Genomic DNA, 18007 nt, shown 5'->3' with positions numbered 1-18007 from the left:
GTTCAAAACAAAAAACATAATTTCGTAGCTTAATATTCAGCAACCAAAAAGTGTTATTGTCTTTCATTCTCTCTTACCATAGCGCTCTCAGTTGGTCTTATACCTGTGTAAGTTTGAATATCTCCTTGATATCATCCGCCTATCTTTTTGTATCAATTTCACTTATGTACACTTAATAATGAAACTTGCTGCTTTTGAACTATATTACTTACACATTTCTTAATTGAATGTATATTTATATAAGTTCACTTTGTAGTACTGAATGTAATCAAAATAGAAATGATAGCTTAAATGCAAAAGCATCTATTAAAGTGCTGACAGTCTAATCATTTACCAATGCATTTATTTACAATGTGATGCGAGGTCTTATCCATAAATGGATTGTAAAATGGGTACTGTAATCCGACAAGAGTAAAAACAACCTCTCTGTATTGCAAACATTCTGAATAGTAATGACTATTTAGACCTCGGACATCACCCTCACCATTAGGACACTCTCAAAATACAATGTAGTACAATTGAACTTTCCTTACAAAAATAATATAATATGTAGATGCACTTTCTATCTAAATTTTATTTCTAACTTACAATGTTTTAGTGGAGGAAACTAATAATACAAATACCATTTCTCGATCACGTCACTCGTGCGTCAATTTTAAAGATTGCAGTGAATGACAATGGTGAAATTAATAGCATTAAGATAATTTTATATTGCTGCATTAGTGTATCTGTATTTTATCTTAACAGTATTTATGGGAATAATGAGTTCAAACATGAAATCCAATTTTACAGCACTATTCTTAAAAAAAAGTGAAAACAACACGTATAATTAATGCGTCCGAAGCGCTTTTCTGGATTTACCTTCACCAGGAACGCTCAAAGCCAGACATTTGAAATCCGAGGATGTATAAGTAGCGAAACCGTCGAAGAGCTATATGACAAAAATACCTAAAATTGATAACCAACTCATCTAAAGTCAACTTTGTCTGAGGGAGTTAAAACCTTAGATTCTTAATAGTTTCAAAATGTATAAAAGCTGAGTAACTGTTAATTTATTTATTCGTAAAAAATAATAAAAGTAAAAAGGATGAAGAAGTCAAATACAGTTTAAATGATTTTTTTTAACATAGACTTAATTCTAAATAACATAAGATATTATTCAAACGTCTGCTATATTTCACAGTTTTGTATTATTCGTGTTTTTATCCAAATCGCATTATTTCGACAAATAACAACAACAAAACAAGATTTGCTAGTTTAACACTATTCTTATGTCCACACAATTGTTTAATTGAATCAACGAGTATACTTTAATCTTTAAATCCAACAGCGAAGGTATCGACCAAATGTTAGTAAGAACAATAACAGTTCCTTCTTTTCTACATCAGATGAATATTTCGACAATTAATATTTTTTTCAATTATGCCAAAAGTCCAAATTATTTGAAAACCTAATACAACCATTATGAGGACAATTTAACCAAAGGACAAAGAGTATAAACGAACCTACAGTGTATATTTGATATTTCAAAAAAAAAATTCAATAAAACAATTTGAATTCTATAATCATCATGTATAATGTCTGATAACTTTACTAAAACTCGCATGACTCTATTAAACTAGTTCGTTCCCCGCTATTCAAAATGTAATGTTAATAGAATTATAGTTATAAGTACACGGTTTTAAGGATGATGCTATTCTACAACTAAAATATTATTGTTTTGGACTTAGAAACATTGAAAGGTTTTAAAGCACACATGCCATGGTCAAGCATGGACACTTGCAGAGCTGATGTGAACCTTTAATGAAGGTATAATTTCTTCATTTTTGTTTTGAATATAGTTATTGATGTTCCAGATATATGAGTTTTGAATAAAAAGTATCACAACAATTTAACTGATGATATCATGAATAGGGTTAATCATGAGTTAGTGATGGAAGCCTTGAAGTAGTCAAATGCAAGTACTGTAGAGTTTTAACTGTAATATTTAGATTAAACTTAGGTAATGTTTTGTATGAAAACAATTGCCATTAATTGGTTTTCTGTTAGGTAAATTTTTCAGATGAATTAAAAATAAAACCAACATATGTTGCCGATAAATTTGAGAGTTCAGTTTAATGACCAAATTTCAAATACATATCATGTAAGATAAATATACTCATATAGATACACGGATTTAATTTTGTATTACCGCCAGACGCGCGTTTCGTCTTCAAAAGACTCATCAGTGACGCTCAAATCCAAAAAAAGTTAAAAAGGCCAAATAAAGTACCAAGTTGAAGAGCATTGATGACCAAAATTTCCTAAAGGTTTTGCCAAATACGGCTAAGGTAATTTTTTCCTGAGGTATGACTGAAAACAAAATCACAGTTGTGTCTATGGTTAATTTGAATCCTTTTATGGGAAAGTGAGTAACATGAACATACATTTTACCTTGTCTAATTAAGTTATAAATGTTTCTGGCACTGTGATTTTTAATTCTTGTCATGTCCTTCTATCTTTATTTTAAAGGTTCATAATTGCAACAATTGAAATTTATTTGGTTTACTTTAAAAGGAAAACTAGAGTGTTATTCTGCTGCTTCGATAAGAAAAGGGGACATATTATAAGTTGCCCTCTGATTAATTGTACTGTTATTTAGAAACTAATTGTTGAGCACATTTGTATACTTTAATTAAAAAAAAATAGAAATAGAAATAAACATATGGTCGATCATACAAGCACATTTCTATTTGTTCATTTAAAATACCATTTAATATTACTTTTTTATCAGTGTAACGGTGTGATCACTTATTGATTACATGTCAAAATTGACAACTGACGACGTGATTATAAATTATAATAACTAGTGACTTTAATCGGTTATCAATAAGGAATGGATAGCTACTAATCTACAAGATGTAAATACAAAAAGCTTTTGAACTGACTGCTAATCAAATACAGTGAAATTAATGGGTTAGACGATTTTTTACGACTACTAAGCTGGTACACTGTGAAAGAGATCACATTTTTTCTCCGTGATCATGACTTTGGTACAATGGTGTTATATCCATACTCTTTGTCGATACAACATCTATACGAAATAGAGAATACCATATATCCCGTGGTTAGGGCTGCGGCAAAATGTTTGACATTGTCATCTCCAAACCCATTATTTGAATACACTGCAAAATCTCGAGAGTGACAGCTGTTTCTTGGGCAAGGGTTTCAATACACGTTCTGATGGTATAATCAACAGTGGGTTTGAGTTATATTACTGCATGCAATTTTTGATTTTTAACAAAACCATAGATCCTTCACAAACAGTTTCACTGTTTTATACCGTTTGACATTACTCTGCATGTAATCTTAGTTGTACAATTATGTAGTATGAGTACCAATGAGACAACTCTTCATCAAATACACAATTAACTAGAGGCTCTACAGAGTCTGTGTCACTCACCTTGGTCTATGTGCATATTAAACAAAGGACACAGATTGATTCATGACAGAATTGTGTTAAAGTGATGGTGATGTGTTCGTAGATCTTACTTAACTGAACATTCTTGCTGCTTGCAATTATCTCTATGTATAATGAACTTTTCCAAGTAGTTACAGTGGAACATATTTTGTTAAAATTTGAAAAAAATCACAAAATTTATGAAAATTGTTTAAAATTGACTATAAAGGACAATCACTCCTTACTTTGCTAAATATTATTGCTGTTTACAGTTTATCTTTATCTATAATAATTTTAAAAATAAAAACCAAAAGCTTAAAATTATCCATTAAGGGGTAGCAACCCAACAACGGATTGCCTGATTCGTCTGAAAATTTAAGGGCAGATAGATCTTGACTTATTCAACAATTTTTGCCCATCAGATTTGCTCTAAATGGTTTGGTTTCAGAGATATGAGCAACACACGGTATTTCATCCTATGTACTATTTTTAGCCATATCGGCCGTCTTGGTATGCGAGCGGGGTCATCGGACACATTTTTAAAACTAGATACCCTAATGGTGATTGTGGACAAGTTTGGTTAAATTTATCTCAGTAGTTTCAGAGGGGAAGATTTTTGTAAGAGATTACAAAAATTTACCAAGAATTGTTAAAAATTTACTATAAAGGGCAATAACTCTTTAAAAGATCAACTGACCATTTTGGCCATGTTGACTTATTTGTAGATCTTATTTTGCTGAACATTACTGCTGTTTGCAGTTTATTTCTATCTATAATAGTATTCCAAAAAATAACCAAAAACGGCAAAATTTCCTTAAAATGACCAGTTCAGGGGTAGCAACCCAACAACAGATTGTCCGATTCATCTGTAATTGCCGGGCGGATAGATCTTAACCTGATAAATTAGTTTACCCTATGGCAGATTTGCTCTAAATGCTTTGCTTTCAGAGATATACGCCAAAATCTACATTTTACCCCTATGTTCTATTTTTACCCATGTCGGCCATCTTGGTTGGTTGGCCGAGTCAATGAACACATTTTAAAACTAGATACCCCAATGATGATTGTGGTCATGTTTGGTTAAATTTGAGAAAAGCTCACTTGGCCCATCGGGCCAGGCAAGCTAATATAAAGTAATCCGTCATAAGTCAAAGTGCGGCCTGCAACACGGAGCCTTTGCTCACACCGAGCAGCAAGATATAAAGGGCTCCCAAAATATAACTAATGTAAACCATTGAAACAGGAAAACCAACGGTCTTATATATCTAAAAAAATAGAAACACTTATGAACCCTATCAACAATATATAACCACTGAACAGCAGGTTCCTCGCATAGGGCCGGTGCAACCAAATTCAGCAAGTTTAAAGATTTTAACAAGACACACTATAGAATATCAATTGAAATGGCTTTATTGGGATATATCTCCCAATTGATACGATATTCCCGGACTTGTATTTCCTATCATGATTTCCTTGATAGGGGATTGCTACTCACAAAGAAGCAATTAAACCAAGAGTTCCAAATGGTGAAGTTGAAATCATCCCTTCGTATTGAATATGTTCCTTATGTCTTAACTACAATACCCTTTTCCTTTTCACGAATGTGACCTACCGAATTAGACTATTTACCGGATTTTTAATAACATAAGTTTTTGGCGGAGTTTGTGTTGCTTAGTCTTTAGTTTTCTATTTTGTGTCTTCTGTACTATTATTTGTTTGTTTGTCTTTTTATTTTTAGTCATGGCGTTGTCAGTTTATTTCTATCTATGAGTTTGACTATCCCTCTTGTATCTTTCGTCCCTCCTTTACTCAGACAAAAAACACCTCTGAATCACATCAACAAACGACAACCATTGAACATCAGGTTCCTGCCATAGGAAAGGAGCAAACAAATGCAGCGGGTTTAAACATTTTACCAGGAGCCAACCTTCAACCTTACCTGAAGTATCGGTGTAACATCACAATTTAGAAAGACACACTAAAGAATATCAATTGGAAGGGCTTTACTCAATCACAAACACTTATGAATCACATCAACAAATGACAACCACTGAACATCAGGTTCCTGTCATAGGACAGATGGTAATCAATGTTCACTTACCATATATTCCTGACAATTAAAAGTTCAGGGAGTCAGCTAACCTAATCCTAGTGTCAGGCGTCGTAAACGTGAACTTAATTAGAGACAACTGTAGTTAACTGATGTTCAAATAAATGTAATCAACTAAGAACATCATAAATCAAGGTAACAACATAACAACGTATACACCCTTAAAGGAATAGACCGGTGCATGGACAAAGTCTTTTATAATTAAGTAATTGATTCCGTTGTTAGTATGAAAGGGATGACTGATATTCTATCAAAAAAGTCCAGGTACTTTGATTTAACATTTTTTTCATAAATCAATTAAGAAGAGACAAATTAAGTTACTAATCAGATCAGAGGAATCGCATGAACTCCAAAAGAAGCAAGACCGTGTGCTTTCTATGGTAAGCGTCTTCTTCTATGCAGGCATCATCCGCATCGATATTTAATTATATAAGACCGTGGATTCTTGTCGCGAGAGAGTTGAGATATCGATCAGCATAGAACAGTATAAAAACTCGAAATGTACTCTGTTTAAAATACCACAACTGTTCTTGAAGCAACAAATTTTATGTCGTCGACCAAAAGATTTTATATAATTAAATATAAATAAGATGTTTTCGAATGGTCAAGGAATATGTGTATTTCATAAATGCACATATCAAAAATATTTCCTGTTTTAAACATTCTGTTTATTAATTAAAGAAATTTATCTGGAGTATGTGGGTATATATCAGACAATAGTGAAAGAAACCAGAGCATAGATAAGCACTTTAGTTGCCAATTTAAAGTCACATTTAATAACATGACAATGACGATGCCCATATCGATAAAGTATGTAGTTATTTAAGATTAAAGAGGATTGCCATTGAGACATTCCGAGAAATATCATTTGTGGCATTTTAAAAGAAGACTCTAGTATAACAGCACCACATGTCAAGACAATTACAGGTTAGTATCAAGTATAATTGTAGACGACAATGCTTATTAAATAGGAACTTACCGAGGTGAACAGTTCTTGAGTTTCCTGTATTGTTGCAATTCTCTTCCATCCAAATTTTTGGCACAGTTTTACACGTGTTGGATTGTGAAGTGTTGCAGATGGATGAGTACGGAAGAATGTGGGAAATCTTTCCCTATGTGATAATGCAGGCGAGCTAGAACCGTATCCAAGCTGAAAATAAACATTAAGAAAATATACTTGATAGAAAGTAGTAGTAGTAGTAATATTCTTAATTTTGGTATTGGTATAAATTCAAATCATACATTTTGTACTTCAAATGTCTAGTTTATATAATGGTATAATTGTAATAAAAGGACAAGGTTGACATTTTGAATTAGTTAGAGATCAAGATTTCAACTTCTGCTGGCAAGGTAGGCCGTACATTGATTTGGCTATTACTTCTCTGCCATATTTTGTCATTAACCTATTTAACTCTTTCTGTTCTGAAAGATACTTGACATTCTTACATCTAACTTTGAACATTCCAGATGAAGGTAAACGAAGCATGAAATTATATAGGTTTTGTGCAGTATTTCCTGCTCCAATAATATAGTCTATCGTGTAAACTACGGATAGTCAGGCTATAAAATCTTATACGTAGAAATGTATAAGATTTTTAGCCTGAATATCGGTAGATAACACGATAGACTATATTATTGGAGAAGAAAATACTTACTCCATCACAAAATATAGTATCGGTAGAGTAAGAATTACCCAATATTCGGTTTTCTGTTTTGTGTTTTGTGGAGATTGTCAGTGCATCTTTTTGCGTTTTGTCATGGGATTTCTACCGGTCTGCAATGTAATATTGTTTTTAATTGTCCCCTTGGTATGACAGTTATTATTGCTTAGTTTGGTGTTATTGGGTTTTTTCTGTGTTTTTTTTTTTTTTTCATTATCTCATTTCCGTTTTTAATTTTTCTCGGTGTTTGGTGTTTTTGTCGTTTTACTTCCTAGGACAAGTTTGTCCTTTTTGACATCTGATATTTTCGAAAAGGAACACGTAAATAAAAAATACGGCATAACATATCCTTTAATGTGAAAACTATTGCAATGTAGATATTTTCTAAATAGGATATTTCCAATTGATGATAGAGTTAATAATAAGTTTTTCGTTCTTATTCCAGAGGCGATGGGTTATAAAAGTGAAGAATCTCCGATAATCATCCACTAAGAAATAAAACGGGAAAAGGAAATGGTTCAATCATAGTTTTATTGAATAAGGATATGATTTATAGTGGACAGAGACGTAAACTAACTGGAAAATCGATAACACTATGAAAGGAAATGGTCACAATTCAGATCATGGACAATATTTTTAAACAGCCCTACATCGGTTGGAATAAAAGAAGTAGGCTGGTGTTGAAAACTGGCGGACTGTTGCTCTCCGAGGATACCATCAGTACATAATATCTTGTTTTTCCTTTTTTGAAGTGGTGGTGTACTATTAATATTATACACATTTATAATAACTATGTAAATTGTATCAAATAAACAAATGGCTTGCATGCTGAATATGAGAAAAAGTATTCAAAGGGAACAAAACTTTCTGTTTAAAATTGATCTGATTTTGTAATCTGTTATAATCTGTTCATTCGTTTAAGAAGCATTAAATGTCATTCATCAGAACATAATTTGTATTAAGGAGAAAATAATATTAAATCGAATATAAAATTGCATTTTGTGCGTGAGAGTGTTTTAGAAATTGAAGTGCAATCAAAACATGTCAGAAAATATAACATCAAAATGCTGTGATGGATAGAATAGCATGCAATTTATATTTCATAAAAATTTGAAGAATGGGGTGATTATGCAACCAATTTCAACGCTCTCTCGGAATGTCATCAAACTTATTAAACTTCTCCTAATCTTACTCAGGCAGTAATCAATAAATTATATTAAGATTTTTTAACTGGAAGCATTCACAGCTGCAGGTTCTGATATTTTCATTTAGGTCTCTTAGATTATAAAATCTTCATCTTTTATCAATATATTTATAAAACAGTTTAATGGCAAAGAAATGCAATTTTAATGAAAAGCTTGTGTAATGGTATAGAAAATTAAAATGTCATAAAACCGCATTATTGCATAATATTTACATTTCTTCTGGTCATTTTCAAAATATAGATAAACAACAGACAACAGATGAGTCAACACCATTAAAGTACAGTCAAACCTGCTAAACGGTAACTTCTTTTTAGCAAAATACCTTTCTTGGAAAGCTACTTTTTTCATTTCCTGTCGTAGATGTACATATGCATTTTGACCCTCAAATCAAAGGTCGCCTCTCTTAATATGTTAATTTCACAGGGCAATAGAATGAATTTTTTGATACAGATTTGACCGTTATATTTTAATAATTTGTAAGTCTGTAATAATGGATAACCACACGCACTACACACATCTTAATTATGTTAAATCTCTCTCTCTCTCTCTCTCTCTCTCTCTCTCTCTCTCTCTCTCTGAATGTATATTGTTGTTATTAATTTGTATTATGCTGTTTGTAGCTATAGCTATAGTGCTTTTGCATGTTAATCTATTTTTAAACATGAGGTCTATACAGGTAAAAGTAGTTTTATGTCTCCTTGTTGGTGGAAAATACGACCTTTTATCGTAAATATAGAAAAACATATTTTCATATGACCAAAAGAATTAATTTGGAAATAGCAAAACATAATCATTAACACGGTTTCTAATTTCGGTTTCTAGATTTGGACAGACATTTGGACATGCTGCGGTGTAAAAGTAGGTTGCTGATGTTTCAACCTCCTTATCAGCCTGTGTAACTGCAAATTGTCATAAAGGCATATTCAAACTTACATGTTAACATTTCACCCATGTGTGCGTGAAACTAGTTATTCTACAGTTAATGTATAAGCATTTTTTACTTTACATCACAGTTTCAAAAAGATAAATTATAACATGTATGCTGATATACTTCTAGTCATTGGAAAGGTTAACTGTATACACTTAGAAGTAACCAGAACACGGTTTAACTGTGTTAAGGTGGCTCGTGGGTACAAAAATTTCAGCAAAAAATTAAACCTTTATTTTTTCATTACAAATTTTATTTATTACACTATTAGTTATTACTTTATGATATAGTACAAAAATCAACCCAAAAGATCGATTCGGTTTGGCCCCAGAAGACTTTTAACATTTTTATATCATTGAAAAAGCTCCAAATTATCTCCCTTTGGAGCAAAATGCCATTTTTTGGCATTGAATTTGAAATATCTTTTTTAACTCATCGGTGACCTATATTTTTTATTATTGTTTTCAAATAAGCTGTACATAAAATAAATATTTGTCAAATTTAAGCGATTTCTGTAATTAGGTTATTTTTTTATTACGATATTACCTCTATTTCACCTATTAGGTCAACAGAAAGAAACGACATTAACAAAAATGTATGCTTCTTCCGGAGGCAGATTGTGAGCTTAAATGAACGGTGACCCCATTTTTTTATTTCATTTTTCTTTTAAGTATATGATAAAGTTCATTTCTTAAAAAATATAGCGAAATCCTATATAATGTATGTATCTCTCGGAATTCTACTATATCTTATTATGTAATTATACAGCTATAGCTTAAAGGGCACACATTCTTGAAACTGTAAGTTTGACATTATATTGTCACAACGATATTGTATGATCAACATTTCAAATATTGACTTGAAGTTCTTATTCTTGTTTTATAGCTTTACCACACAGGATAACTTTAAGTAAATGAAATAAGAGAATTTTCATTTCTCAATTTATCCGTTTAATAAGATTTCAATCAACCATTTAGTTAGTCTCTGTGTTCTCAGAATAAAAAAAAAAAATGTCAATGTCCATAATATTGCTTTCAGAGTTCAAGGACTCGTCAAGCAACTTATAACTACGAAAAAGATCTTATCTTAATTGGCTATTGCCATCAATATAGCAAATACATCGGGATTTCATTTGATTGAAAGAGATATAAATATCCTTAGAAGCGAATTCTTTAAACGTGGAATATGTCAGTTGGAAAAAAAGGTTTGGTTTGGAAAAAACTATACAGGAAACACTATTTACACTTGTCCATATCTTTAACCCAACTCCCCTGCCCATAATCATCTATTATTCTGTATGTTGGAGTATATCTGAAGCGGCAGAAACCTAACAAAAAAAACCTCTTGATTTCTTTGGTCAATAGATCGATTAAAACAATAAGAAAATAAGCCTCAAGAATAGAATACATTGCACAAAGATTATAAACGTTCTGTTATCAAATCTAACTTCCTATATAAATATAAAAATGCACTGTTTTTTTCTTAGAAAAGCAGTTCACTTGCTCCAATTTGCAGAGCAAACATTTTTTCTAGTCTTCTCAGCATGTTCTTTCATTTTACCGTTTTCCTTTTCCCAATCAGTTTTTCTTAACAGTATCAAATTGGTATGCCTTTAATTATTCTATGACTTCCGCATGCTAGCTAGCATATTAAAAGCATGTCAATCAAAAACATTAAAACTTTCATTAAAAATAAAAGCCTTTTCTAATAACAAAAAAAAATAAAACTTTGTTTTTAACAACTGTGATTCACCTTTTCCGTGAAATTCATTTCATAATGTTTGCTTCATATTGGATTATGTTCGTAAAGCTTATATGCATGCACACGGCCGACACTCGGCTAACCGAGAGATTGGTTGGTTAATCTATATTGAGTATGCGGCTATATCGGCGGTTGGTCTGTTAATCGGGTTGGCTAAAGTCTGTTAATCAGGTGTTATCGAGAAAATCATTGAAAGTTCAGCCTGTTTCATTGTATAACTTTTTAAATATATTTTTATCATAAAAGTTAGTCATGTCTAACAAAACAATTCAATGTACTGAATCCAGTGGTGTAATCAATTTTTTTCTAGCTTCGATGTACGATCTATAAAATGAAAAGGCGGGTTACTCATCAATAGATTTATACACATTTTACACACACAAAATGTACACAAATGACACGTTGGTTGAATTTACTTGCATACAATATTTTGAATATCGAAAAAAGACGGGTATTATGTTTGTCAACCATATTGATATCACTGTGTGAAAAATCTACAGGAAAATCTGTATTTTGGTGACATTAATCAATCTTTATTTAAAACCTGGTCTGTTAATTGGTCGGATATATAAAACCCGGTCTGTTAATAGGTCTGTTAAGAGTTATGAATGGCAACACAAGAATAATTTTATTGCTATATGGGGTAACTGTTATCGAATCCAATGGGTAGGCTCAAGGCGAGCAGCTAAAATATACGATAAAAACACATGAATAACGAAACATAAACTATACGGAATTCTAAGATGACGTGTTTCTTTCGCTTTGTGAACAAACCTATGCACTAAATCCAATAAAATTTGTTTGCACATGCGTATATTGACTTCTTCAGAATAATGAATTTATCAAATTATCATGCACTTAATATATTTCCTTAACTTTAAAACACTTTAAACTCTTAAATGGTGCACATGATGGTACCAATTTATTTATGATGACTGTAATGTGTTGCATTCCGAAATTAACATATTCGACCTAGATACGACAACCGTTCATGCTGGCTGTTCAAACTCCTCCCTCTGAAAAATCACAGTGCCAGCCGTTAGCTTCTTTACAAACAAAAAAGATAGGTTCTTGGAAGATCCTACACAAACGCTTTTACACTTAATACTTATCGGACATAGAAATTACCCAAGTTGTCCTATTCAGAATCGAAATAATTGATTCAAACTATACTTTATTGTAGTTTTAACATGGGTAGGCATTATATTCGTGTTATTTTAGGCCTCACTATCGCTCGGGCAAAAATAATCACGAATATAATGCCTACCCATGTTAAAACTACAATTTAGTCTGCATTATAGCTTGCATCAATTATTTCTTAAACAACACGTGAATAATGACCAATTTAGACAATGGAAATTGAAAATTGATAAAAATGGTTTCAAAAAGTGTAATAAAATTAATATTAATTTCATCCAAGAATGGTCGCATACTAGTATATCATGTGGATTCTGTTTACTGTTTAATTGTCATGAATGACGCCAATTGTCATCTACATTGGTAACCAGTATATAAATCAGAGATAAACATCGTAATGTAAATAAACATCAGTAAGTAAAATATATTGGGATGCTTAAGTATAAAGAATAGAGAAAGAATAATGAGTAAGATAAATAAAATGTAGAGAAAAATGACATAACAATTTAAAGAATACAGAAATAAACAACAACCCTAATCTGGACCCTACACGAGAATCTGGATGGAGACGCAGAATATAGAATAATAGATAAGGACAGTGAGAGAGATGCATTGTCCAGAGAGAGAAATAATAATTGTTTAAGAATACAGACATAGAACGGCCCTGTGTGTTAAAACAGTAACGGATTGCGATTTACTCATATTGGTGACAAATGCTAGAAGTTTGCATACGGACAACTGCAGTTCTCCTCTGCACTAATGTAGAAAGGAACTAAACGGAACAAAATGAATGAAAACTCAAGATAACCAAATGTAGCTGCATTCGCCCCTTTCCATTTACTTCTTTAGAATGATTTGTAAACAACATATGATTAAGTAATAGAAGAAAAGAACCAGTTGGATAATGCTGACGAATAAGAGTTTAACGTCCAGTGACAAATATCATGTGCATATGAGAACGACAACAGGTTATATGTACCCTGTGTTGTATTAGAGGGACACTTTCAGTCGGATTTGAGAACAAGCTACTTTGAACAGACACAAAAATTAAGGCTGATTGAAAACGTTAATAATAAATTCATGCATATTCAAGCGGCCAATCCAATCTATATTGAAGTGACACACCCTTCAATTAAATGAAAAGAAAGTCAAAATAAACTGACTACGGTTAATAGAAGGATACTGTATTGTCATTTTTTTCTCTCTCAAGAACATCTCATTCTTAACTTTTCCAATGGGAAAATATAAAGGTAGCAAAACTATATATTGTCGTGGCTAAATAACTCTTAACTGACACAATTTCAATTGTCCAACCCATTAACAGACTTTATTCCCATAATTTTCCCTAAAACGTGGTATTATTCACGTTATATTACAATAATAAAACATTTAATAATTTCAATTTGTTTTTTAGAACCAAAGTGCTATTTTGTGTACTTTAAATGATATCTAAAATTGTTTGTTTCGCCTTTTATTAAAAAAATTGCAATGCGTATAACGTAAATACTACACACTTGCGCGACGCCTTTTAGTTTTACTGAAAACTGCGCAGACTATGAAATGTTTTTACAGGTTGAAAATGTTCTATGATAGATATCATTTTGTCAGACACTTTTCTTTTTTTGATTTGGTTCTTATAATATGCCAAAAAATCTGTATATTTAATAGTGTTTAACATTAAATTGTGCGTTTTACTCTTAACAGACGTATAACCAACCCGATTAACAGACCAATCGCCCATATAGCCGCATACTCAATATAGATTAACCGACCAATCTCTCGGTTAGCCGAGTGTCGGCCGTGATGCATAAACATAATAATACACTAGTCCGCATCACATGCTACTATGCTCTGGTTTGTTACATCAAAGTATCTTGACTTATGACTGTTCAGTAATGAGGATTTAATCACAATTGCTTGTTTGTGTCGTTTCTTATGTGGCCTTTATAAGGAAACCACATGTTTCCAGTCAATTAATATGGCTATACTCTGTGTATAATTTTAAAAATTATTCAGCGTTTGTCAAATGTTTATAGTGAAGTTATTTTAAAACAGAGGTTTTTGTCCAATCATGAAGCGTAATGAGTATTTAGATTTTCAAAACTAACATCGTTCGATGTTTCGCCACTCAAAGTCCATATCGACCATTGATTAGACATCCTGAGAAGGCCGAGACTAGCCTAGGACTTAACACATTACATGATTTGTTTGCTTTTAGGACATTCGCGGCAGACAATAGCGTTTTGAATCAATTTCAACAATTAAATGTGGGGTAAAATTAGTGAGACAGCTACAAGAATGGTTCAGGATTCAGTTAATTTGATGACTCTCTCAACAATCTGTTGTGTTTACTCCTCGTTAAATGAATAGCAATCTGTATGTTTAATCACTGATTTATATAACTTAGAACATCTAACTTTTTCACACAGCCTTCGTTTTAAGTTTTGCTTTGTTTTGCCAAAAGAGTGTATGTGTTTCTTGATGTGTTTTACTAGAGAATATATTAAAATAATGCGATGTAGTATGATTTCCCACTAGACAACCATCTACCATAACTTAAATGAAATATTTGAAGTACTACCGACTGTTCAACAATGAGGACAACCCATACCGTACAATATTGTAGGCCATTACATAAAAACTTGTAAAACAATTCAAAGGAGAAAACTGACATGCTGCTTTAAACGAATATGACAGACAGCGATTAATGGAAACCATTGCGCTACAGGCACATACAGAATATGGCTAATTATACTATTTAGGAGAACATAATCCCCCTAACAACACAACATAGTTTTTTGAAAAAAAAACAATTAGTTTTCTCGTTTGAATTGTTTTACATTGTCTTATCGGGGCCTTTTGTAGCTGACTATGCTGTATGGGCTTTGCTCATTGTTGAAGCCCGTACGGTGACCTATAGTTGCTAATGTCTGAGTCATTTTGGTCTTTTGTGGATAGTTATCTCATTGGCAATCATACCACATCTTCTTTTATATATATAAAGCTTGGTTCATCAGATTGGCATTATACAAAACTTGACATAACGACTCAAGACACAATATTGTTTTGATATCCCTTTTGATAAAATTTTCTACAAATACAGTTCTAGACCAGCATCTTCCTTAGCTAAAATTGAATTCATATAAGTCACTCAAGACTATTTGACTTTAAACAACTACTAAAATTTATTTTTTTAAATTAACTGACCAAAATCACAACTTTAGTAAATTTAGTAAAATTCATGATCCAGTTTTTTAGGTTGTAATTCTGTCCTCCTTGTTACTTCTTTATTCATAAAAATGACACTGAAATTATTGATTAAATTGAATGTATACTGACCTTTAGTTTGAATATAGAATGTTTCAGTTTTAGGCAAGGACTGTGATGCAAAACAATACAGGAACAAGTATTTATTCAAAGTTACGCAATTGGTGCCTAATGGAATACTTGTCCATAAACTAAATTGACGTTTAAGGAAAACTGTACAGCTTTATTCCTACCACCACACGTCCAGTAAGTAAATGTAGTATATCTATCTTATTAACTATAGTAATTTAAGGCGTTATATAGTTTGATGTACTACACTACTACTTGTGCAGTACTAAGTACAAAAGAAGTAATGTAAATTACAGGTACCTAAATTTTACAATTATTTTAAATTAGGACACTAGCACTGAATATTAAAAGTAGATTTCCAGTATCAAATACTACAGATTTTTGGTACAGAAATAGTATTTTTGCAAAAGTAGCTGTGTTTGCATTGATATCCTCTTGACCTCGATTTGTTGAAGCCGTAATTCGTCCTTTCAGAATCTAATGGATTATGTGTAATTTCAATGTTCGTGCCCCAAAACAAAAATAACGGCATTTCAATGGTTATAAGTTATTTTAGAGTAGGCCTTTACAAATATTACCATGCATTCAAATATATATTAAACATAGCTGGTTTCATGTCTTTTAGCAGTTACTAAGTACTTGATGCAATAATTTGATTAAGCTTATCTCTCTCTCTTATAAAAGACTCAAATCTCATTCTCTCTTGGCGATTCCTGTATTATACTACCCATTTACAATAATTAACCAAAATAATTCATCAAATTACAAACAAATGATACAAAAAGAATTAACTATTGGTCGTGATCTCGAGGATTTGCATTACCCCAGTTTAGAATGTTTGTTTTAACAAATTGAAAAACCACAAATGGGAGCTATAACCGAGATTATATCAGCAATTTTCAAGCATTAATGTCATATTAAATAAAGATCTGTTTGGATTGCAATAATAGTAATAAAGTGTTATATTCAATAACCATTTTTATTCCCTAGAAATCAATTACTATAAACAGACCCGAATCAATCATCGAACATTACTACCGTTCGTTGTGGCTTACACTATAAAATAATTGAATAGCAAAAGGCACAGCAGAAATTGCTCACATAACAAGATGAAATTGATTAAAGTTGACACAATTTCTCAAGGGATACTACATCACCGGACGTTAAAAGAAAATTGATTGTCGACCATGAGCATAAAATGTAAACGGGATTTCGTATACAAAAAAGAATTAAAAAAATCTTTAAATTTGTTCTTTTTTTTACTTACTGTAAAACAAGTTTTCTATTTACAAAAATTGAATAGAAGGGGGCGATGAATGGCTGATCCGTTTTAACAGAGAGCAATATCTATCGCACATAAGAGACATCCTTGTAGATTTCGAAAAAAGAAGGCTAATGCTGCTACAAGGCAGCACTCGCACCCACGAAGTGGAAAGGAATTAATATTAAGTTGTAATATCCTGTTTCCCAATTCACTATACATAAATTTGTTTAAACTAAACTAAACCAAAGCTTTTTAACTTCATAGAAAATTTTGAATCAATAACCTACCCGTTGACACTTATAGATCTTTTATAGTCTGAAACGTCTTATATAAAGTAAAGCTAACTTTACGGACTCAACGTTTGGACTGTCCCTTAGGTAACATGTAATTTCCTGTCTATTTTGGAGAGTGATAAGTTATTTTTAGAAAAGTTAAAATTGTGCATAGGCCATTGACATATCATAACTAATAAATAAAATTTGATTTTAAGAATATGGTCTCAGCTTGATAAATCTATCAGAAGTCTATATGCATACTTAAAAGGGTTTTAATAAGATTGTCCATAAATAAACATGTTTTGCATTTTAATTCCTTTGACGGCGATAAACTAAATGAAACAGCATGCTTCTAATGACATTTTGTCGTTGACTTATTCCGCTGACATTCCAGAACGGAAATACAATTAAAGATGCAGACAATATGTAACCGAGAATCGTATTAGTTTATAATATCATTCTGATTATTTGTCAACTTACAATTCGTATTTTAAACATTCTATTTCTTTATTTAACTTATATGGTGTATTGAACTATTTGGTTCACTTATTTCTCAAAAAAAGAAAAAGAAGTAGAAGAAAGCAAAAAGACAAGACAATCAAAATTCATAAGATATGCTATGGTGAATTTTTGTATTTTGTCTTTCATTTGTGCTTGAGTGCTGTTTCTGTATGCCTTTTTGTTGACATATTTGTTTGTTTTACAGTGATAAACATTATAACACAATGCTGACTGCCGTACTCCTAATTTTGACATTTTTACGCATTATGTTTGCTTGTATTGTCAATATAAAGAAGTTTTATGCGACTGTTATACAAGTGAGAGGTTTAGCAAGTGATCAAATCCGGTTTTACCCACCATTTTCTACATAAGAAAAAGCCTGTACAAAGA

At 31.7% G+C, this 18007-nt stretch overlaps 1 protein-coding gene across 1 annotated transcript in view; it reads right to left on the bottom strand.

Moving 5' to 3' along the window:
* LOC143062183 (gamma-aminobutyric acid type B receptor subunit 1-like) overlaps window positions 1–18007 on the bottom strand; it is a 75966-nt gene that overhangs the window by 28702 nt on the left and 29257 nt on the right. Inside the window, exon 3 of the mRNA XM_076233970.1 lies at window positions 6529–6699. Coding sequence (XP_076090085.1) covers window positions 6529–6699 — 171 coding nt within the window. The remainder of the gene's footprint in view (window positions 1–6528; window positions 6700–18007) is intronic.

Source organism: Mytilus galloprovincialis, chromosome 2 (genome assembly GCF_965363235.1).
Source record: "Mytilus galloprovincialis chromosome 2, xbMytGall1.hap1.1, whole genome shotgun sequence".
Lineage (NCBI taxonomy): Eukaryota > Metazoa > Mollusca > Bivalvia > Mytilida > Mytilidae > Mytilus > Mytilus galloprovincialis.
Note: the sequence above shows the minus strand (reverse complement) of the source record. Positions and strands in the feature narration are given on the sequence as shown.